Source organism: Rhipicephalus sanguineus, chromosome 4, assembly GCF_013339695.2.
Source record: "Rhipicephalus sanguineus isolate Rsan-2018 chromosome 4, BIME_Rsan_1.4, whole genome shotgun sequence".
Classification (NCBI taxonomy): Eukaryota; Metazoa; Arthropoda; class Arachnida; order Ixodida; family Ixodidae; genus Rhipicephalus; species Rhipicephalus sanguineus.
In genome coordinates, this window is record NC_051179.1 from 57,187,014 (window position 1) to 57,211,267 (window position 24,254).

General features: G+C 45.5%; 1 protein-coding gene across 2 annotated transcripts in view; it reads right to left on the reverse strand.

The window, feature by feature from the left end:
- Positions 1–823: 823 nt before the first annotated feature.
- The window catches only part of LOC119390032 (beta-1,4-N-acetylgalactosaminyltransferase bre-4), a 34,207-nt gene continuing 10,776 nt past the window's right edge, over positions 824–24,254 (reverse strand). For both annotated transcript variants that reach the window (XM_037657543.2, XM_037657545.2), the window contains exons 3-8: positions 21,693–21,846; positions 19,490–19,722; positions 17,181–17,365; positions 11,068–11,190; positions 9,196–9,291; positions 824–1,082 (exon numbers count right to left, since the gene is read on the reverse strand). In XM_037657543.2, coding sequence (XP_037513471.1) covers positions 950–1,082; positions 9,196–9,291; positions 11,068–11,190; positions 17,181–17,365; positions 19,490–19,722; positions 21,693–21,846 — 924 coding nt within the window. In that variant the 3' untranslated portion in view covers positions 824–949. The remainder of the gene's footprint in view (positions 1,083–9,195; positions 9,292–11,067; positions 11,191–17,180; positions 17,366–19,489; positions 19,723–21,692; positions 21,847–24,254) is intronic.

The following is a 24,254-nucleotide window of genomic DNA, read 5'->3' on the forward strand; positions in this document are numbered from 1 at the left end:
CAACATCAAGTTGCGGTTCACTGCGCCCTATCATCCGGCCGCAAATGGGTTAGCTGAGCGGGCGATCAGAGACGTTAAGCAGTACATTAGTATATATCCATCATTTAAAGGTGGTTGGAAATGTTGTCTGGAAGCGGCAGTAGCTCACCACAACCGTTCATACACAACCGGACTGGGATGTACGCCTCTATTTGCTGCAACTGGGAGACCAACATATCTGCTTGCGGACGTAAGCCTTGGCATTGACAAGAACATAAACCTTCAAGAAGCGGTAAGATCAAAAGAAAGTGTATTAAGGTACCGTGAAAGAATGAAGAGAAATTTCGACAAGCGACAAAATACAGCATTGCCAGAACTCGAGGTCGGTCACTTAGTGCTGGTGAAAAGAGGACCGAGTCTCAACGCAGCCTACAAGGGCCCATTTCGCGTTATAAAGAGGGCGAGTAAACAAGGACACTTGAAGACCATATGGTACATTGGTCCCAATGACACCGTGGAATCCGCTGCCATTGGAAATATATTCAAGTATCATCCCAGGAGGGATGTAAACCATGCTGGGGGGAATGAAGCAAGCCGAGAGGCCTATACCTAGAAGAATAAAGAAGAAGTTCGATAGAACAAGATGGAGTCTCTTGTGTTCAGTTAATAAGTGAAGTTTTATTACAAAACATAATTACACTTGCCAGCAAACATCGGAGCGTGAAGAACGTTCGATGTTAATTCGCAAACATTGTAGAACTATTTTGGCGTCCCTCATAAGCGATAAATATTTGTCGAGGCGTCAGATCCGTAGTAGAGTTGTCGGGGGATTGAACGAGTGCAAGCCTTTTAAGCGTGCGACTTTGGCTCGAGAAAGCACGTCACGCGCATTTATTCACAATTGCTTTTAAACTGCCACAGGGCCCGTAAGCTCTGTAGAGTCTCGCAGCTGGCGCGTTGTTCCCGAAAGTCACGTGGACTCTCGTAGGTCCACCAGTATCCAAGTGTAAAACTTTTTGAACGCCATGTCGAGGCGTTTGTACTTCAGGCTGTTCAAGCCGTCCTTCCGTAAACGGCTCCGCCACTTCTTGAGGATACTCATCCTGCAAAAAAAAAACTCACATTGGGCTTATATAAATACCCTTTCCGCGCATCCGTAAACGATATTTACGGCGCAAAACTCCGCGCTAAGCTGTGAACTTTTCCATTAAACGAAGTTCGGTCAACGGCTGAAACGGCGACAGTGCCTACCGCTAGCCTACATTCTTATGGTTGTGCGAATCACGAGCAGGATAAAACATTTCCAAGGGGAACATGTTTTCGTTATTAAATTTTACCTAACTAGCATCGCAGTACTGAATGCAGCTATTCTAACTGCACGTCTGCTTTGCATGAAAGCATATGCTCTGCCTGCTTCCTGGAAGCAGGGTGCATGTCGATACTCTGGATTGATGAATCCATAGCACTAGCAAACACGCACTACAGACAACACAGAACGACACAGACACAGAACGACGCAGGACAACTGTTAGTGTCCTTTTGTGTAGTCTGTAGCGACGTTACTAGATTACGTTGGTCTATAGTGCGTGCTCGCTAGTATGATGGGTTAATCAAATCAGTACCAACTAGCCCAGCTAAATGCGTTAACCATACTAAGGCTGTTTCATTCAAGCGTACTGTTGTGAGCAAACAGTAGTGGAGAACAGTAAAAGAATGGTATCGCTGATGCCTATTGTTCCTGACAGTTGTAAACATCATCGCCTGCGCTTAGTTTTAATCACGCAGCGCATGGAAAATGACACTCTGGTGCCTCTTGTGTCATTGCGTTGATCAAGCTACTTAGATAACTGTCGGCATCTTTGTTTTATAACCGACTTTTGCAACTGAGACAGAGGGTATAACTGATAATATTTACGGGAAGAATCTCGAGCTGCGGCTATTTGCTACTATATGGCTTGCGCATGACGTAAGACACGCAGCATCCCACCGTGTCGGCGCTCCAGCATGTTGGTTATAGGATGATCTCAGTAAGTCATATTTCATGTCAAGGAACGCTGCCGGCGTGGGTGCTAGCATTTACAGTGGAGCCACCGCGTGTTTCAGTGTCACCGAGACGAGGCCGGAACGCTGTTGGTGTCTGTACGAGCACTTACAGCAGCATTACCGCATCTGACCACGACAGATGCAACTTTCCGGGATCGCTGATCCTCCGACAAGCGAGTTCCAACATTTCGCGCTGGCACTTGCTAGAACGCGAACCTGGTGGCGAGAGCACATCGTATGCGAAGTTATCAGCCTTCGTCCTTTAAGCAGGTCCCTTTCAACATAGGGCGCGCAAGGCCGCGCTACGCCGCAGCCTAGGCTCTCCGCGCGATCTCGCGGACAGTTGGTATAAAACAAGCTTCCGCCTCAGTGAAACAGCTGCAGCAGCTCAAAGACGTGCGCATTGCCAACGCTAAAGTGGTCTATAAAAAGCTCGCGCGTTTGCAAAGACAAGTATGTATGCGCTCATGGCTAAATTTTCTAAGCAATGCCTCCGTTACCATACCTGCGACGTCGTCCGTTTTCCCATAGTAGGTTCCCGTGGTTCAGTGTAGTCTCCACAATGAGCGCTTGCAGCCAGCACTACTTGTGGTGGCGTAGGAAATCACGTAATCGCATTCATTGGCACGAAGCTATCAGTGGACGCTGCCTCCGCGATGGCAGTAGACGTTTTTGTAATTTCGAAGACATGGCGGACACCGCGACGAGCGCTCGCAGCCGACACCCATTTCGTGAGGTGGAAGGGGAAAGAGCAAAAGAAGGCTTGGAACCAGCCTTCAGGCTCGTGTTGCAGGCATTTAGTCAGTACGAGGTGTTGGTCGAAGGTTTGGTCGAAGGTTCGATTGCGCGGTCCGCCTGCCTAGGCCAGTTGTTTAAGAACTACACTGTAAACCATATTACACCCATATAGGTGTTTTTTGGTGTCTATAACTCACAACCTTACACCCCACGGAAAGGGTGTAACAGACAGGATTACACCCTCCTTATGGGCGTTCTTCACGGACTTACACCCTTTATGCATCAATTTTCAAGGGTGTAATATGAAAACTACACCCTTATGGCAAAAGTGAAATGGGGTGTTTAAGCCAACATACACCCTAACACCCTTCCAAAAATAATTTAATAATAATGATTGTTGGGATTTAACGTCCCAAAACCACGATATGATTATGAGAGACGCCGTAGTGGAGGGCTCCGGAAATTTCGACCACCAGGGGTGCACCTAAATCAAAGTACACGGGCCTCAAACATTCTTGCTTTCATCGAAAATGCGGCCTCCGCGGCCGGGATTCGATCCCGCGAACTGCGGGTCAGCATTCGAGCACCATAACTAGGCCACCATGGCGGGTCGCTTTCAAAAATATAAATAAAGCGGTTACACCCGCCCCCTTTCCTCCTTTTCTTCTGAAGCACTATAAATCAAATGACATAGCTACTTCTTCCAGGGTAGAACTATAGCTATAATTCACACTCTTAAAAAAATCGGGTGACCCTCGCCCCTTAAGAGAGAAACGGCGACAACAGAAGGCTGATGCAGAGGATTTACATACATCATATTGATAGCGCACGTTAACTGGTATGCGAGACACATAGCACACACTCACTTAATTCAATGCACAATTCATTCATACATATACAACCCATAGTACACACTCACTCAATTCAATACAGAATTCACTCATACGCATACAACCCATAAGATGAACAAGTCACTACAGCCGCGTATATATACAGACCCGTTAACACATACCCTAATAGAAAGCGTGGCGCTTATATAGTCAGTGAGTTACGAACAACCCTTGTGGGTCAAACGATGCGTCATTTTTCTTCAACTCTTCACATTTCATGGCTGCATCACAAGGTACGCAGACATTATCATATTGTAGCTATCACTTGGCCAAGCACATTTTTTAGTCTAAAGTTGCATAATATTGAATGTTATATTTATAGATTTGATTAAGTTCATGTGAAAACGACCACCTTCACAAAACTGTATAGCTGTAACATTTCAAGAAACACCCCCACACCCTACCAGTTATTTAGGGTGTTATATTTGAACATATCCCCTTCATCCACCCTTATTTCAAATAAGGGCGTGCAAAGGGCGTTTGTGTTGTATTTACACCGTTTGAATAAAAAATTGTCAGACATAAGGGTGTACCAAAAGTGTTTCAGTGATTAAAACACCCATATGGGTGTGAAAAGGTTTACAGTGTAGTTGTTTGTGGAACCTCATGGCAGTGGGGCGAAGCTGTGGTGCCAAGCCTGAAGGAAGAATGGAGTTGGGTGGCCTTGTTTGTTTCTCTTTATTTTTTCTCTTGCTTTCTTCATCTCTTTCTTTGTTTTTTTCTTCTCTCTATTTTTTTCTGTGTTCATTTCCATTTCTTTATTTGTCTCTCTATGCATTTCTTTCTATCTCTCGCTCCTTATATCTATCTTTCTCTTTATTCCCTTTCTTTCTTTCTTTCTTTCTTTCTTTCTTTCTTTCTTTCTTTCTTTCTTTCTTTCTTTCTTTCTTTCTTTCTTTCTTTCTTTCTTTCTTTCTATTTCTCGCTTTCTCTTTCTTTTTGTCTCTTTCTGTCTATGTAGCGCTGTTTCTTTGATAGTCTCTCTCTTTCTTTCCCTTTCGGTTTTTCTTAACTTTTGTTCTCTCTCTTGCTCTTTTTCTTTCTATGCTGTGTCTCGCTGTCTCCCATCCTCATTTACCTTCTCCTCACGCTCACATTTCTCCTCCTCACTCTCACTTCCCTATCCCACCCCTCGGTATACTATACACTGTACATAAAGACGAAAACACATCACCCATTCAATTCTTGAGTGCGTGTCAGACAGCTATGAGCAGATTGCTCTCATTCAACTAGATTTATTTGGCTAAAGCTTTTGATAAAGTGAGCTATGATTTCCTTTTTGAACTTCTTAGTCATATCAATTTTGGGAAAATTCTGCTCAATAGAAGCAGGATGTGCTACAATAGTGAAACAACTAGGCTGATCGTAAAGGGCCCCATTTAATAATAGTTGTTGGGGTTTAACGTCCCAAAACCACGATATGATTATGAGGGACGCCGTAGTGGAAGGCTCCGGAAGTTTCGACCACATGGGGTTCCTTAACGTGCGCCTAAATCTGAGCACACGGGCCTCGAGCATTTTCGCCTCCACCGAAAACACGGCCGCCGCGGCCGGGATCGATCCCGCGACCTGCGGGTCAGCAGTCGAGCATCGCAACCACTAGACCACCGTGGCGGGTTAAAGGGCTCCATTTCATCTCCTCTTCATATACGCTCCTCTGTGAGGCAAGGATGTCCCCTTTCGCCGCTACTTTTTGCTCTTTATTTTGAACCCTTGTGTCTCAGTGCCATTACTCAGGATAAGGTCACAGGTTTCAGTTATGGCACATCATCTGTTAAAGTCCTTGCTTATGCCGATGACGTTGCACTTATACGTTCAGATACGAAAAGTGTAAAGGAAGTAGTGTGTCTAACGCAATCATTCCGTGCAGTTACTGGTGCATCCCTTAGTTTTGATAAGTCCCAAGGATTTTGGTTTGGTCAGTGGGCAGTCACTCCATCGCAGTATGCCGGTATTCGATGGGAGACGGGTGCTGTACGTTATCTTAGCGTTCCCCTTGATCAATACCGCAACAGTAACGCACATTGGTCTGAATAAGGTAGCTGAGGCTTGGGGTGGAAGAGATCTGTCCGTCCTTGCAAGGGCAAATGTCTGCGACATATTAATGCGGAGCTGTTTAAGTTCGGAGAAGTCCCGTTAGTCGCGATCAGCAATTATCATCATCATCATGAACCGGCACGCGCACTTTTCGTCCTCTTCTTCATCTTCTGCTTCGCTCCTAAAACACGTGCGCCAATTTGTCCGGCATGGGATGCATAATAATAATAATAATATCTGGGGTTTAACGTCCCAAAACCACGACATGATTATGAGAGACGCCGTAGTGGAGGGCTCCGGAAATTTCGACCACCTGGGTTTCTTTAACTTGCACCTAAATCTAACTACACGGGCCTCAAACATTTTCGCCTCCATCGAAAATGCAGCCGCAGAATAGAAGCATAGCATAGCCACGTATAGTATAGTGTAGGAAGGGTTGGGCAAAGGCAAGTGATGATGAGGAGGAGAGAAATGAGGAGGGGAGAGGGTAAAGCATAGCATAGCCATGTATAGTATAGTTGAGCAATGGGGTAGGAAAGGGACATGAGGGTGAGGAGGTGAGGGCGAGTAAGAAAGAAAGGAGGAGGGAAAAGGGTAAAGCATAGACTATTCTTGTGTAGTGTAGCACATATTAGTCTTACATACCCTTGTGCAGCATAGTAGGACGTTAACCTATGACCTGATCTTTCTTATTGGTCTGCATAATCTCTAGAGAGCAAGACTTATTCACAGAAATGCCGAACCTCCGCGATCAAGAAAAAGCGCCTTCCAGGAACAAGAAAGAGCGTTATATATGAAAGTTCTATAGACGCTTTAGGCTGGTTTGCTGTGTTTGATGTCTGTTTATTTATGCCTGGCTATTAATTTTTTAAATGTCAATCTAAGTGCATTGGTTTCCTTGCCTGTAATAAAGAAAAAAAAAGTGCGTGCCATAGCCGAGTGGTTACGATGCTCACATTTGGATCGTGGGTACGCGAGTTGCAATCCCGTCTGGTCAAGGAATTTTTTTCGCAAGGAATTCCTCTTTCTTTGTCTTCCTGTCACCCATCAGAGTTATCCTATTCCAAATCGCCCAAATCGCCGCATGTGTTATAGGACCGAAGCAGAAGATGAAGAAGAGGAAGAAGATGACAAAGATAGCGCGTGCCGGTTCATGATGATGAGAGTTTTCTGTTGACGGATTACAACCAACGGCTGGCATAAACAGCTGCTCTATTAAAGTGCGCCTGGAGTGTCCATGTAATTGTTACCGCAATAATAATATTAATGTTAGTTAAACGACGCCTCCTACACTCTAAGAAAAAAAGAGAGTCAAAAGAGGGTCATGGAACCGTGACTCTCCTCGGGTGTCCATCTGACCCCTTTTGGAAGGTACAGGCAGAAAAAAAGAGTTCGCATTTGGGAAGGAGTCACTGGACCCTCCTGAAGCGCTTCGGTATACGGAAGAGCCGCCGTATACGCCATACATATCGCACGCTCGCCCTTTGGCGCCGCTGTGGCGCATTGCTCGGCGACGCAGACGGGGTTGGGCGCCGGGGTGGCGCGCCGCTCTCCTCTCTCAGTCGTCTCAGTCTCCTGGTCTATTGCGTTGCGTGGATGAGTTGGTTGCGCGTCTTCGGTGGTGTTGACGCCGGCGCCGTGCACGAAGTGACGCTTGGAGGGCGGAATATTCATGGAGCTGTGGATACGGACAACGGGCGCCAGTTAACGGTGAGTGTACTGCCTTCGTAGGCACTAATTATACAGCTTTAGCTGGGCGTCTGCAGCAGCTCTGCGGAAGTTATCTGCCAGCCATTTCCAACAGCAGCCTGTGTCCGCGGGGCTGTTGCGGATGGCCAACTATAGCTGTCAGTTAACGAGTTGCCACCGTTATGCGCGTTGCTGTACAAGCTCCCATAAAGTGAGCGATGCAAACAATAATCGAGGGTCATTTCTTGCTGATCGCACGTCGTGTCTGCACTACTGAAGGTGCAAGATGTCGTTTTGAGATGCCCTTTAGTCTACTTCATAATAACATTTCCATCGACCTTGAGTGTGCGGCGTGCTTTCACGCGTGGGAACGTGAAAAAAAAAAAAAAAGCCTGTGTACAGAACGCTCAGACGCACTATATGTAATGGTTTTTGTTGGCTGAAAGACGGTAGTTTGAGGTGCAGATATAGTACGGTGGCTTCCAGAATGTACGCGGTAGTCATTCAAGTTGGACACGCCTCGCCGGTGAAAGTGAAAAAGCTCTAGACTTTCGACGGCGCGCGTTGTTGCGGCCGCCGGCGTGCACTCTTTTCCCTCGTTTCTCTTTGCTGTTTTCGTGGTTTGCATACAGTGCGATGACGTTGGGCGCTATAACAGAATCGAGTGAGTGTACGTGATTGTGGGAGTTATGTGCGCTAATTCTAGCATATCACATGTCTGATCTCGACGTAGACGGCGTACGCACGCGCTGGGTGTCGTTCGGGCCCTAGTACTCGCATCTGTTTATCTGAGTATTTAAGGATGGGTTACGTTTGTAAAACGTGCGGTCAATAACCGCTCACGGCATGCCCCTGGCTGCCGGAGGATGTGCTTTGTTGTTTTGTTGTTAGCCTTTATTATGTCTGTGTGAACCACTTGTGTAGGTTGTGCAAACCTTTACTGCAATTTCATTTTCTCATCATAATATCACGTTCTGCTTTTCAGATACCGTTTTTCATGGTGCTCACGCTGGACAGGAGCGACAACCTAGCAAGCCACAAGTCTGATACTTCCAGCCGTCACCACTTTTTGATTTATTCTTAATCACAAGGAATAAATATGGAAACATGATGGCGATTTCTGCTGTTCATTTAGCACCATATGACACTGTGCACATCACAGTCACACATTTTAGTTGGCTATACTCATAGAAGCATGTAAATGAGGACTACCCAAACTTCTTAATTGGAAATCACAGACCATCTTTTCGCGCTTTCTATATAACTTTGTTGGAAAATATGTGTTGTTTTGACGAGTTCTTTAAAATAATGCTAAAACTGAACTATTCTTTATTTACAGTCGCTGGGCAGAACGGCAAGTATTATTGGACTTGCTTAAAATCAATACTCCACTATTTTCAACAGTAGTCGCGCAAAAGTAGAGCAAGGATCGAATGAGTAGCTTAAAATACTTGTGGAGTCGCTTGATGCTTCGGTGTGGGTCCCTTGACCCCCCTAGGAGCGTTACCGGCAAGAGTAGTCTGACTCCCTATGAGTGATAACGTGATCCTCCCGATGAGAGTCTTTGCACTCTTCCTAGAGGGTCAGGGGACTCTTCTAGAGCGAGCCGACCCTGACCCACCAAGAGAGTCACCGTGACTATTTAAAGAGAGTCCTATACGTGGCAAGTCAGAACTCTCCGAAAAGAGTCACGCATACTCTTTTTTTTCTTAGAGTGTAGACCGGAAATCATCCAAGCCATGCTTGCTATTGTGCTGCTAGTAATGAGGCACTAATATGTTTCAATAGCGCGCACGTTCATCGCCGCAAACGTGCTTACCTTTTATCGTTCGGCTTGCTCTTCACGTGGGCGAGGGTGGCGTATCTCGCTATTTTGCCGGGACGCCTATGAATCTTGTAGCCATATATTTCCAGCCTGGTCTCGTAGAGAAAGAGACGGAACTCAGAGCTGCATCGAAAAATCTATGTGCAAGGTCTAGCTTAACAAAGCGACTCACAGGCTGTTCTAAAGGTCAACTAACACCAGCTCATTCCATGCTACGCTTGCAAGCTTTTTACTTGCATGACATCAGTTTCTTCATTGAGTGTGCTTGGCATCTCTTGAAACCATTTTGCAACTTTAACAGGCCAGTGGTCGTCTGACCTATGTATTACGAGACCTGGCCAGCTTCATTACATTTCGCTTTATGCAAATTAGGACGTCGGCTACACCTGTTATCGCGACGCTCTCGAATAAACGCAGTTTCATTCCTGTTTCTTAAAGTTACACTTACCATTTTCCATTGTTTACTGCTCTGGCCGTAACTTCAAAATTTTCTTTGTTGCGGAATGTCGCCATCATGTACCATTTATCCGTTCTTGTTGTTTACTATCATGTGACCCATGCTTCTATGAACTCAAATTAATATTGTATATGAACTGCAGTCAATGCGTCGCTAATTTATTTCTCTGTAAATATATCTTTTCACCTTGTTTGAATGACCTCCTGCAATAGTCCCCATTTGGATTGGCGGTATGCATAAATAAATAAACCTCTAACCTTCCCCTTCATATAAGTTAGAAATGGTGAAATGCGATGTTCGCACACTTTTCTCTTTAATGATAGCAGTAACCTGCTAGTGATGACTCTGTACCGTATGAGCTCCAACCCATTTTTGTTTGTCAGAAAGACCACTCCCGTGATCAGCGTGATAATACTGCTAAAATTGTTTATGTACTTTAAGAACTGTTGGATTTCGTGAGTTGACAATTTGTTAAATCTCAGGAGTGCAAGGTGCAATGAGTGGTGACTGGTGAAACATTAACGCTTCTTATTTAATATAAGCATTGCTTATGAATATTAAGCCCACGTTTTCAACTATTGTCATGCGTTCCACTAAACGTGTATTATATTGCATCGGCTCTCATCGGCGACCTGTTGTCAATTATGTGCAGAAAAGAGCGAAGTATATAAATTGATTACTGCCTTATAAATTGCATGAAAGTAAGTGTAAGTGGCTCAGAATGTTGCTAATGGCTGTCTGATATAGTCGGCTACAACTTAAGAATGAGTGTAAGCTCCTCCTAAAGCCGTCGCTGCCCCACCCAGAGTGAATCTGCATAGGTGCCCTATCCAATCACATTTGCTCATTTTGTGACGTCGAACACCTTTTGCGTAGTTCAGGTGGGCGATTCTCCCATACAGGCCTCTTTTCGTGTTGCTCTTTTACGGCCAGAAACTTGAACTTCCTGCCAAATTTCAGCAAAGATTCCGACTTCACTGCTCAGGACGAAATTTTATTTCTTAATATGCGTAGCATTTATATTATCAGCGAAAACATGCTTACCGGTTATAACTGAAACCACCGAGCCCGACTCTCTTGCGAATATGAATGTATGAGCGGCAGGAGCGCCGCAGTTCTGAGAGCGGAGCTCATATTTATTCTTAGTTATAGCCGATTATAGGTACTAGTTGCCCTTAACACCTCCAGTTCTGATTTCATCGAGTATCCCAGTTTTGATACAGCTTTTAGTCAACATATCACACACTGTCCATTTCATGTACTGACACGTTTAATTCGTCTCTTTTAATGACACGTTACAGCAGTGACTATGTGTGTTATCAGTGACATCTTTCACAGGCTAGATAGGTTTGAACGTAACGCCGGTAAAGTTAAATATCATGGCAGTCGTAACGGCAGGTAGCACTCACCTGTGCGACATGTCGTCGTCTTCAGCTCCCCATCCCCAGTACTTATTGGAGTAGCCATTGACTCGCAGCATCTGCTCTTTGTTCACCGCACTGACACCGCCGAAAAACTGTGCGTAGTACACCCTAAAGAAACAACAGGTTATTTCGATAACTAAATATGAACTTTTCGTTCAGGGTGCGCAGCACGGTTTGAACGCTACTGGAAACTCTCCTAGAAACTTCTGGAAAATTATGCTGAATAGATTCAATGTGCAGCACATATATTTAATATTTGCAGTGTTCGTTAGCAGCCAGCTTAATTGGATGTTTGCACAAAGCCATTTATAGTGTAAATGTTAGACGGTGTCAACGCTTCTTGAAACTCGCTTATGAAACTGCTAGAAACTGCTTATAAAAGATTTGAATTCGTAACATGTAAAACACATGTTTAGAATCTTCTTTAGCTGCAATGCCGTGTACCCGGTGATTTTATTCGGTGACGATGCAGTTACGTGCTTTCCATTTCCCGTAATATTAGCGTGTGACGGCTTGTCGCCTGCTTAGAGCAGCTTCCACATGCACCATCGGGAAGCGAAGTGCCTTCACGCGTTCACGGCTTAAGCTACCAACCGTGTCCTCCGCGATTAAATCCGGCAACGCCCGCTGCCGGAGCTAAAAGCGGAGGCAGCGGAGATGTGCCACAAGGTGTCAAAATGGGTGCAATCATGTCAAGCGGCGCCATACAGGCCAAATACCCATAGCATTGTGCAAGTTCTTTCAGAGATACAATAAACATTCAACCACTTCCTTGAAGGCACATTTCACTTTCCTGTTGTGCCGATTCCTATGACAGAGGAATCAACGACGTATTTTTTTTTTATGTTTGATGTTGTATAACAGTCCCCAACCGCTTTCGCTGAACTCAGCCACACTCATGATGGAGGCGCATGTTGCCCTAAAGCGACGACGAAAACTCTCCCTCTCTCCACGCCTGAGTTCGTCTCCTATTCCCGAAGACATTGGACAAATAAAAGCGCTTACACATCTGCAAGACTGCCCATGCTTTACTACATCGCCTTGAGTTATGTGTGCGTCTTTGGGTCAACGGCCCATAATGAATAACGTGAACCAGAACCAGCTATTTCGTACCAAATAGAATCGTAGGAGCTTTATTTTTTAGAAGACTTTTTCTGAACAGTGGGAAGTCCGGAAGTAAGTGCTTGTAAGTTGGAGTGTCACGCGGTGCTTGCTTAACTAAAAATAATGAAACCTATTTTTTTATTACCTAGCTACTGTTACTCTCACATTGGCAATGCACACTGTAACATACCCTTATCATGCATTTTATTCGTGCAATGAATCAGACAGCTTTAGTACAGCGTAAAATGCTTGCGCTATCGTTAGAGATCTCCGCGCGCTAAATCGTTGCAGAACGCCGTTGCAAAAATTTTTAGTATAACATCAACAAGGATGCTCCGTACAGTGCAAACATTCAGCGCCCCATTCAAGAATGGATATTGTAAACAACGTTGAGTTATCGCCGTTGTCTCTCACCGAAGCAAGACCATCGCAAGCGAAACCCAGTAGCATGATTTATTGTGGACAAGTCACAGCAGCAGCAGGACGAGAAGACAGCTGGCAAGCGGAGGAAGAATTAACTTTATTGATACGACATGGGATGCATGGGAGTGCGTCCGGACGTCGCGGCTACAGAGTACTAGAATTATTCTAAAACACTTTAGTCGCGGCCGTTGCTTCGACGGCGGTGGCGCCATCTGATACATAGAAGACAAAACATTCTAGCAGCAACGGCGGCGTCCATCTTTAGCCTTTTGGAGCGCGTGAACAAGAAAAACACAGGCGACAAGACAGACGCGCATTGTTTTATGTTTATTGTGTTTTAAATTTATGTTTTGCTGCCGCGACGAACAACGATCTATCAGTCCGGAATCAGACAGAAGAGGGCAGGGTCGGCGCCGTCTTTTTCTACTTGCATCTACGCTAGAGTTCACGTTATATCTCCGCTGACTACGCCAATCCCCCAAGCTGGATCTAAATGCTAACGCCATGGAGGGAAAAAAATAGCTAACGCGCTTACGTTACCCGCAAAGCTCTTCATAGTGCCCTGCGCACGCGCAGTTTACACCCGCTGTTTTATTACGTACACTACAGCGTTTTGCGTCCGCTGTGTTAACCACATCTGCTGTCAGTCATCGCACCCGCGGAGCGGATCCCGCGGCGTCAACCTACGTCAAGCGCTGCTTGCGATATGCCGTTGACGTATTTGTCGAGCGCCAGCTTACCGCCGAGTCCCCGCGGCGCTGCGCCCGGCGTTCACATTCCTCCAGAGTCGTGTCACACTCACCCACTCGACCGACCAGCCACGTCGCGCATCTTCGCTGACGGCGCTTGCGGACAACCAATGTCTCGACGATATAACGACCTTGTTACGAAAGCTGCACGACTTACCTAACGCTTCTTGTGTGTGCTTGTGCGTGCGTGTGCGTGTGTGCGTGTGCGTGTGCGTGCGTGCGTGCGTGTGTGTGTGTGTGCGCGTGTGCGTGCGTGCGTGTGTGCGTGCGTGCGTGTGTGTGTGTGTGCGCGCGTGTGTGTGTGTGTGTGTGTGCGTGCGTGTGTGCATGCGTGCGTGCGTGCGTGTGTGTGTGTGTGTGCGTGCGTGTGTGTGCGTGCGTGTGTGCGCGTGCGTGTGTGTGTGTGCGTGCGTGCGTGCGAGCGAGCGAGCGCGCGTCCTCTTCGGTTGTACAGTGATTCCGAAGGTCGCGGGTGCGATAGCGATCGCGGCGGTAACATTTCGGTCGAGGCGGAATCCTGGAGACCCGTGTACTGCGCGACGACAGTGCACGTTACAGAACACCATGTGGTCGAAATTTCCGGAGCCATCCACTACGCCGAGCCTCATAATCGTATTGTGGGTCTGGCTCATGAAACGCCCCCTCACACACACACATATAATTTATTTACATATTGCATACATAGTATGTGATCTGTTCTTGGGAACCACTTCCCTACCACAAAAATCGTATCGTTCTTTCGCTGTATGCCACCTGTCTTAATAGCAGGGCTTCCGAGAAACAGCACGTCAGCAAAATAAGGAGGTAGGCAAAACAAAAAAAAAAGCGAAAAGCTCCACTTCAAGATGTACACTTGCAGGCGTCTGCATCCAACTTGCCAGAATGCTTTTGTTTTCTCTTCTACGAGTTGAGTGTCGTAAACCTTCACGTCAAGCAGGAGGCGCTTCACACCGCTTTGTTTCCTTTGCACTAAAGGTCATAACTATGCGATAGAGTAGCTGAGAAATGGTTCATGTATTTTTTTTTACTCAGTCCCCTTCACGTGGACGTACGTAGAAGGCGAGCCCGGTGTAATGGAAGAATCGGTAGACCCGAGTGGTTTTGGGAACAGTGCGGACGTATTTCACCTTTAATAAATCGTTGAAAAAATCACCTCTTGTTAATTATCAACGGACTCTTTACTTTTGTGGGCAGGGTAGGAGCGCCTTTCCTGTTCACCACGTTTCTTCCTTTTCTGTGTTCTTGCCAGGCAGCATGGCCCAAGCGTGCGTCTCCAGGTGACTACTCGTCGCTGCTTGGACCAGCGTCGATTTCAGAATAGCTTCTTTGCAGAAGATCGAAGCGAGAATAATTCACGACGTCGGGAATCGCAGTGATTTCCAATACCTCAGTATTTTCTTCATCGCTTGTAGACACTGATGACGCCGCGACGACGATTGTGGTGACGAAGACATAACTACACGTGCGTGCCTAGCGGACGTAATGACAGCTGAAATTCGCGTCACCGTTTTGTGTGGCCACGCAATGAGGTGGGGCCATTTCGGGGCGTGACCGCTGGTGATGACCGCGCGGCAGTGCTGCCAGCGCTGCAAAATGGCGGGCTTTCCACCCGTTTTGAACCGCACTCGTTACTGGTCATACTAATCAACATTACAGATATTAATTCACCCCCCGTCACATTATTAGTGGTGAACCGGTACCGGGGTGTCGATAGCTACACGTGGACGCAAAAAACGCGACATGCGTAAAGTTGATGTCCCTGCTCCTTCAAATGTACCTGCAGAGGCATTCTGGGATGCCTTGAAATGGCCAATGTTACGCGCACAGTAATTCGTTTCCTTTTAAGGCATGGTTGAAGCATGCACCGAGAACCGAAGCAGGCTATAGAAATTGAGAAAGCGATGCAAAAATGACCCGATTACGCTATCGCGTTCTACTCTTGAAGGCGAAGCTCAAGCGTCCTCCTAGTTTTTTTAGGTATACGAAGAGATTTATTATTATTTTTTTAAAAAAACATTTCAAAGATCGAAACATCCGTTCATCCGTTCTTCCTGTTACACTGAGGACATCATGGATTGGACGTCATTACATTGTCTTATCAATATCACAAAAATAAAAATTCGCACCACTGTCGTTGGTTCTGACATTCATGCCTTTGCTACAGGTCTCAGTTAGCCTTCCGGTGTATATTTATTACTTGACAATTTCTGAGCTCTTTTCTGTGTTTTTTTATTACGCCGCGCGCTAACAAAAGACACGTCTCTACCTATGTCAAGGCTTGGCGTCGAGGTGTTCCTATGTCGAGGTGTTCCTTCGAGGCTTGGATGCATTGAAGTCGCGGTATAATATTTTCTTGTGAGAAATGCTAGGTTGCGAAAATGTCTCAGGTGCCACTGACGAATCCTACTCGTAGATGCCTACTTTATAACAAAGCAAGAGTATCCAAATAGTTTAAACTGCAGAAAGCACTATGTCGCGACAAAGTTGAGGTTGTGTTTATCGCAGGAAGTTTTCATCATAACAAAGAACGCAACAAGAAAAGTGGCAGCCGTCGGCTTGACAAGCTGCCGTGTCACAGAAATACAGTTCAGAATCATCGGGATGGTTATTATTTTGTTGCTGTTTCCTTTATTTCTTCTCTGTTTTTTTCTTTTTTGTTTGTCTTCGAGGACCTGCCTGGGAGGCGAATAATAAAACTCACTTAGTTGCACCTATTGCCAAATCGACTTTTGAGTATTTTTTTTTCTTAACTGACAGCAACAAACGTTAACTAAATGGCACCACGTTTCACGGTGAAATTAAACTGGACCAGCATGCGTTGGGTACTGAAACCTACATCTAGACGTAATCAAGTCACGACGAAGCTGCGCAGTGTCGTCCTTCAAGCATCCGCTCGGAGCGCCTTTTTACACGTAACCGTTGCTTCGGCATAAAGCTTCGTAAATAAATCGTGATTTTCACAAGATTTCTTCCACACTTTGTCACATAAGCGCGAAGAAAGGCGTTAATGTTCCTATTACCAAAGAAATTCTGCAGGCGATCGTAATCACTGACTTAGGTGTCTGGCATTGGCGCTCGCACGTCGGCGTTCATGTGCCCCGGGTGTATTCCTCGGGTTAACTTTGCGCTTCGGGCGCCGCCGAGGCGGATCTCTGAGGCCGCGTAGAAAGAAGCGCGTGGTTCAGATCTGTTCTACCGCAACGATCCCAGCTGCTGACAATATTTCAGTTAACTGAGTCCATTATTTTCCTTAATTATCCTTACAGTTAAGTGGCTGTTATCTTGAGTAGAGTTATGCTCCGATATCATGTCTCCGATATATCTCCTAACTTGAACCAAAACGTTTGATTTCCATTTGAACTGGGGTTGAGAAGGAGTGATGTCAAGGTTAATAGGAAAAAAAGGAGGAGGGGAGAGGGGAAAGCATAGCGTAGCCTGGTATAGCATAGTTTAGCAAGTATATTGGAAAAGAAAATGAAGTTGAGGAAAAGTGATATGAGGGTTAGTAGGAGGGAACGCCGGAGATAGAGCAATATAGAAGGAGATAAAGAAAGAGAAAGATTAGAGAAAGAAGAAAGAAGGGGAAGATGGTGAAGAAAGAACTCAATCTGCATTTACCAGGTGGCAGTGCTTGCTTGCCAGGTCCGCTGTTCACTCAGATTTCACAGGCGTAGAGCTCGCTTTAACCTTAAAACCGGAAGCAGAAGCTTGAAGTAGTATGCTTGGAAAAGAAGCGAGAAGGTCACTCGGTGCTACGTGCTACTAAAAACTTTAAGGACGAGAAACAGCCGCGTAAGGAACGAAAATTTCAGATGCACTCACATGGATTTGTTGTTGACGTTGACGGACATATGCCGAGGTTTTTCTGGGCACGTGTAAACGTTTCTGTCGTCAATGGGGATCATGTCGACGTCGTGGAAAATAAAGCACTGGTAGTCGTACAGGGCCGTCGCTTCAACGAAGCCAACGTTGAAGAGCTTCGCTCGGTTAAAACCACCGTTGTCACCCTGTAAAAATAACCCATTGTCCCTTGGTTTTAGCGTGTATTTTTTTGTCTTGCTTCGACAACCTGTGCATCCGCGCTTATGGGACAACAAGCACACTAATCAGGCTGGTTGATATACTCCAAGCTTCGAGTAATGTAGGTTGTAATAAGGAAAACAAAAGAATAGCTCTTGCCTTCTAGCGGTTCCTGTGTTTATGTCGACAATGGTGTAATACATCGATAGAGGTACATTAAGGGTTACACCTCTGAAGCATTCTGTTGAATTATCTGGCCCAAGTTTCTTTATTGAAGTGCACTGAAGCCTTAACTTGACGCTTCATTTTTTAATTACCAGAATGCCCTAGCCAGGGATCGATAGGCAAACTACAGGACGCGGCTACCTTTACACTCAAGCCAGAGCAATATTTCTGGCCCTGCAGAGCCGTTTTGTGATGAGCATTTTGATTAATGAATCTAACTGCAAAAAAAGTCGATAGGGCTGACTCGATGGTGCCTGTGGTATACTAAAAGGTTTACTAAAATGTTTTTTTTTCTTAATTATGTAAGCGCTTATGGTAAAACTAAAGTAAGCGGTTCGCATCAGTATTTACGCGATACGCCTTGTTTAATCAAGGTTCTTCCCTTAAAGGGCCCCTGACAGCCGATTTCTTGTTTGTGACATTTATGTTGTAATAAGTAGGTATATGTCTTGTAACCACGGAATGACACAGTAAATGCTCCAACGTGATGTCTAAATAATCCTAGCAGCGTTAATTGTGGTCATTTTTAGTGTAGGTTCAAAACGCGCGCCGAAAGAGGATAAGAAACTAGCGCCGCGCCGCGGCGGTCGCGCCTCGGGGCACGCGTGATGACGTGCGCTCAGTATTGGGTGACGTCAGCCACGCGCTTGTTGAACTGCCAGTTGGAGAACACACACACGGAGAGCTCACGCTGCCTGCCGACACGTACCGACGAAGGAGAAGGTGGGAAAGCAAACATACTTCGCAATATACCACAGTGCATGCACCGCGCATATTTCTGTCTGTGACGTCGACAACACTTGCTTTACCTCTGCAACGTCACAAGGGGCCTACGTCTACGTCATACTAGTGGTTATGTTGATAGGAGTTCAAAATTCAGATGAGCACTCAGGCTTACTTTAAAACAAAATTAAAATATCTTAAAGGCAACGCTCGTCACTCATAATCGGTCAGAAGTGCCCCCGCATGCAGGACTATCAAACAACACAAACATCTAGAGTTTCCAAATTCGGTGTCAGGGGTCCTTTACACTGCATGAATTTTCATTAGTAGGGAGCGTCTCCTTCAATTCTTTACCATCAGGCAATGTCATAAATCTGGACAGGTCACGTTATCAGGACAGACAACAGATGGTCAGTTAGAACATCGGAATGGAAGTGCGGATGGGGACGGCCGAGGGTTCAATGGAGCTACGAAATTAAGAAAGTCTGAGGCATAAAATGGAGTCAGCTCGCTCAGGACAAGTGGAGTCCTTCATTGGGAGAGGCCTTCGTGCTGAAGTGGACATAAGACAGGCTGATATTGATGTCTGGTCGCATATAGGGACAGACCACTATAGGCTAGCAAAGGTGTCACTTGAGATGGCCACAGGGCGTTCCCGTCCTGGAGATAATGCAGGTTTGCGTGAACTACTTTTTACTGCTGAAAGTCGCACGCACCAAGTGATAAGCCCAACCGAAGCAGGCATACGCAGGTTTGCCTTATTACAAGAATTGCGCTTTTAAGGCGAAAGCTTAGGTGCCTCATAAAACGAGAATACTGACCGTCGGCGTCCCACTTCGGTGGCGTCAACACGAGTAATGCAAAAAAATCGGCACCATATGACGTCATCATGACGTCACAAATCTCCAAAATTCGGGACGTCATCGTGACGTCACTGGTTTCGTCACGGAGGCAGTGCAAAACCACGTTAAGTAAAGAAAGCTAATAAGAAAGCTAAATATGAAGATGGCTTTAGCCTTAGAGTCATCTTAGGCAAATGCATAGGGCACCCTGTGACTATTTTTATTACCTGTATCGCGTAAGCACTCTCTTCGTTATCTGCAACTGCTCTGTATATTGTGAGCAGAGCTGTGTAACAAACGTTGTAATAATCTTTGTCTCACCTGCTCAATGACGAAAACACCGTAGTCGATCTGTTGCCGAGAGAGGACTCTGTGTATGTTGTAGGCGAATATCCTAAGGTGCTCGGTGCGATTCCTGTAGGGAACGAGTATGGCGACTCTGTGTCTTGAAGTGCACTCTTTCGGTCGGAAGCGGCCTCCTGGCATTACATCCGGGAACTCCGTCTCTGCAACCTCCATAGACGGCACATCCATCTTCACTGGTATGTCCCCGACTGAAATGTCGGTAAACAGAGGTCGTAACAGATAATGAAGTAGAGGGGCGGAAGCAGTACTCGGCGCGTCTTTGATGTTGAGGCTTTTTAGAAATTTTCACATGGGCAACTGTGTATCTTAACAACGAATAAGATCACGTGCACATAATCGCTTCAAATTGTCGACCTATATTTTAGAGGTCTAATGGTTGCAAGTATGTCGTCTTATAGTGTCGTCCAATATATAGGTGTATAAAACAGACATCTTCAGTTTCATGTGAAAGAACGCAAGTTTCTTCTATCAAAAATCTACTGCGGTCAGATACGGCATTCTCATGCACTCGACGACATGGTCGAGTTGTCTTTTGTGAGGAAAACATGGGAGTGATCCTTGTATCGTGTTAACGAATCGAAGACCGCGCTATTCCTTTATCACTTAGGCATGCGCTGGCTAATGTGCGAGAAAAGCGCACTCTTACATGTCACTACGCAATTAAGGAATCGTTCAATTTCCCAAACGTCCCACAATATCGTATTTCTCTGCATACTCTTCGGCGACCATCCGAACAATCCTGTCGGGTGAATATTCCACCCTCCGCCTGTAACAGCGCATTATTTAACCTCAACATCGGCGGGGCCCCAATCATTCATGGCTGACTACGGCTGCCATACTACAGAAGCAAGAGTACCTGTCATCAATTACGCTGACAGAGATGGGCCACCGTGACGTCACCTGCTCGTTATTCTCCTAAGAAAAAGCAAAGTTCAATCTGTCTTTCTCTTTCCTGCAAATATACTGGACAAATGGCTGAACAATTTCTTTTCTACGCCTAAATAAAACCGCGTTCATTACAAATACCTATGAAAAATTGTCTATAACACCAGAGGCGGCCTTTGCGGAACGCTGTTAAAAACGCTGCTAATCGAAATATTACGCGTGCCGTGTGCAGGATAGTCAGAATTGACAAATAGTGAACCGTGATTAATGAAATTTACATGCTAACCAGACCATATTTATTCGGCTAAGAAAACTACATTAGCATGTTTGGCAGCGATTTCCTTTTTGTGATGATTCATTTATCGCGTGATTCCAAAGAAGAGTTTGTAAGCATATTTATTGCGCATTATGATTTTCCTAACACAACCAGACGTTCATCAGCGGCGTTTGAAAGTGTGAGATTCCGTCGTTTCTAGAAATCATCATCTACCGTCTAGTGTTGCCGTCACAGGGAATTGGGTGGTGACTTTCCCCGTCCAAATCGTCTACACACCCAAACGTGTCGTCTGCGCGTCAAAATGAGGCATTCGTCTGGAGGTCACTTTCATTGTTGTCGATTGGTGTTGTTTTCACGTCGTATCGTTTGTGAATGTCTTTTCTTGCGAAGAGACTTTTGTTCTCATAATTTTACCCAGTCAGACAGATATCTGTCAATGATGTTTACATTTACGTCAAAAACATCCTTACAAGTCAGTACATTTGACGTGAACCAGCATTTTGCGATGAATAGCCATACAGTATATGGACACAAGATATAACGACGACCTTGTTACTCTTTCAAAAATGTTAACTTATTAAGTTCTTGATTCTAAATCTATGATTTTCGCTTCATACTCTCTTTGTATTAAAGAGTATTTATTATGTTTTCACTATCCTGTCTATCACTACTGTGTCCTTCAGCGGATAGGTCGAGCTGATAAAAAGAAATGACCTTATGAGGCTGAAGTTGGTGCATGTGGTAATATTGTTAGTGCTTGTCCCGAATGTAACCTTCTTTTGTGCCGTGTCCTTTTTGTTGCGCTCAGTAATATTGTCGAGGTGATATAAAGCAAATCAAATCAAATCAAATCTTTATTTTGCATATTATGGTTACAGGGTTAAGGATATACAGAAGAGGGTCCCAAGGTCAGAAAACCGTACCGGGACCCTCTGTGCATGATCATTAGATAAAAATTACAAAATAAACTTATAGGAGAGGCACACATTATCTCACCTAAGTTGGGCGATATTAGTGGACAAAGGTTATCTGACGACACGTTTGCTCGCTTGCTATCGCTAATGACATCCTTGAGAATGTCGGTGACGTTGGGATGCCTTTCTTGGTCATGTCCAACATCCGAGTGCCAAGAAAAGCGACGTGAAACAACCTGAAAAGAAAAGACACGCATATTTAACTCAATTTCAGGTGTGAATAACGGTAAGTCTGTATTGTTTGTTTAGGTGACAGCAGCAAACACATGACGCGAGGATCGCCTCGCAGCATAGAAATGCTAGCAATTTGTGGCACGTGGAACAAAGTCATAGGAATCATGCTTGTCGAAGTATGAATGTCGTCGAGGAATTATAGTTGATTCGTAATACATTACAACCTTTTATACCTCTCTTATTGTCAATAATTGCGCTTGTATATTGATCATTGTTGAAATAAAAAGAACGCTATTCTTGAAAAGTATGAAACGACATGGAGCAGACAAGGACGTGCACTTATTTTAAAAACGAGAAAACCTAATCGTAAACTAGACACATATACATGTTGCTTAATGAAGCCAAAGAAAGTATATGCACGTACAGCCGCGCAGTTTCACTACATGAGAGAAAAAGTAACACCCTACCGCTTATGCTGCATAGCCGCGCTCTCCACTCCCCCCCCCCCTTGAAAAAAAGAGGATGACCTTGTTTTTAGGTCTTGTGGTCCCATGCCGCCAATTTCCCACAGGGTGGGTGCCCTCCCAAGAGACTCTGTACTACGCTCTGCCGAGCACCAAGCTGGAATTGCGCTTGTGCCTATTTGCCGGTAGGTATAGACCAGATTTTTCTTAGCCTCGTAGCGCGAGTGTCAGCCGCGCCGCTACTCTCGACACCAGGCGCCGCCTGGTGGTGCAGACGACGGCGGGGGCTGCTGATGGCGGGAGGTGATAGCCGCGCTTGCGTCGCGTGTTCGCTTGTGTCAGTGCTTTCAGAGCTGTTAGAAAGTTGCAGTCTCAGTTGCTTGCTTGCCGCATACTAGGAACGGCAGTGCAATGTATAAAAATTCATCCGGGTGGCACTGCGCCGTCGTTGGGTGCCCGAACAACGAGAGAAAAAGGAAGCGGCTGATGCAACAGACCTGCGACGTTCACGGGAACACGAGCGGTTTGTGCTTGTGCAGCGTGTATTCCAGACGTTTTTCAAGGCCCTTGATTTCGATAAGTAATAAGTGAGCTGGTGCTTTTGCTCAGGAGGCCATATTTTCTACCTATTCAAACGGCTGCACTGCAAGTGTATGGGTTAAAACAGGACCACCTGCTGGATGAAAGAAAAATAATAATAAACTGAATTACTAGAACGACAACGACGAATCTTGAAATGAGAAAGACAGTATTCATGCACCTCACCAGATATTTTCTCAAACTGCGAAGCCAATTAACAAATGTTTCTTAATTTTGCCTGAAGACTTACAGGCGCCACCGCAGCTGCCGAGTGGAAACAAGCTTCAGTTATTAACATGCACAGAAATTTGAACACGCGGTTGTTTAATCTCGCTTCTGAAATACAAAATGCGGCCACCTTGGTTGTAAATTTGTTCAAAAAGGCGCAGGTAAACCTCGATGTAACGAACTGTTTCACTTTTTACAACTTCATATCTATAGAACATATGTATTTTGAACCTCACAGCCGCGAGGCATGTCGACCTGTGGTTTCATAACAACGAAGTTTTACTGTGACAGCAAAGGAAGGTCGAGGCGATAAATCCTGATCCGGCTCAATTGTGATATCGAAAGTGCCCGTGTGACAGGGATCTTGTCATTGCAGGGGCGATCCTTCCATTGCAGCTGAGTATATCCTTAGCGACGCACGTCGCGACAGAAAGTGCACGCGTGTGCGCCGCTTGGTCAGGATCGAACTCAATCAATATCGGACTCAAACGTAATCTTCGTCTGTTTTGATAGTGATTCAAAGCACCTGTGCGACGGGGTGTTCTTGCAGACTGCTCTTTAAGAACACAGACGTTGGGGGCCGGCATGCGCGCTGCGTCTAGCTTTGCTACAAGAGGCTTCGGACACTACGCCAGGCCATCCTTTCGGGGTAATTAAAGAAACCGCACGTAATCTCCGCTACAGCGTTCTGCGTTAAAAACTTAAATAATCGCCTAATTAAATTCATCCCGTTGCATTTTGCGAGAGAGCACAAAGCAGCCATCGTGCAGCACAAAGTCGGACGGTAGCGCGGCACGAAAATATCTGTCGCTGCTGCCTTTCAGAAAAAAAAAAATAAAATACAGCCTACTAGGCTTCATCTGGCCGTTATCATACGCAAATGCGTAAGTTTAAAACGTTTCTTGATATGATACAGTTATAAAAAAAAAGAGAGTGGACAACTGCACGGCGTTGCAACTATTCAAACTTTCGTGACGATGTTGCTGAACGTTCTCGCGATGTTTGGCAAGCTCCCTGGCACAATTCCACTGTTCGAAAATGTAGTCGCATGAAAGAAGATGCACGTTCCGACATTCAGAGAAGACTGAGCGGCTGCAGCGCTCGCGAATCTGCCATCGCCCGCTACTGAGAGCCACAAA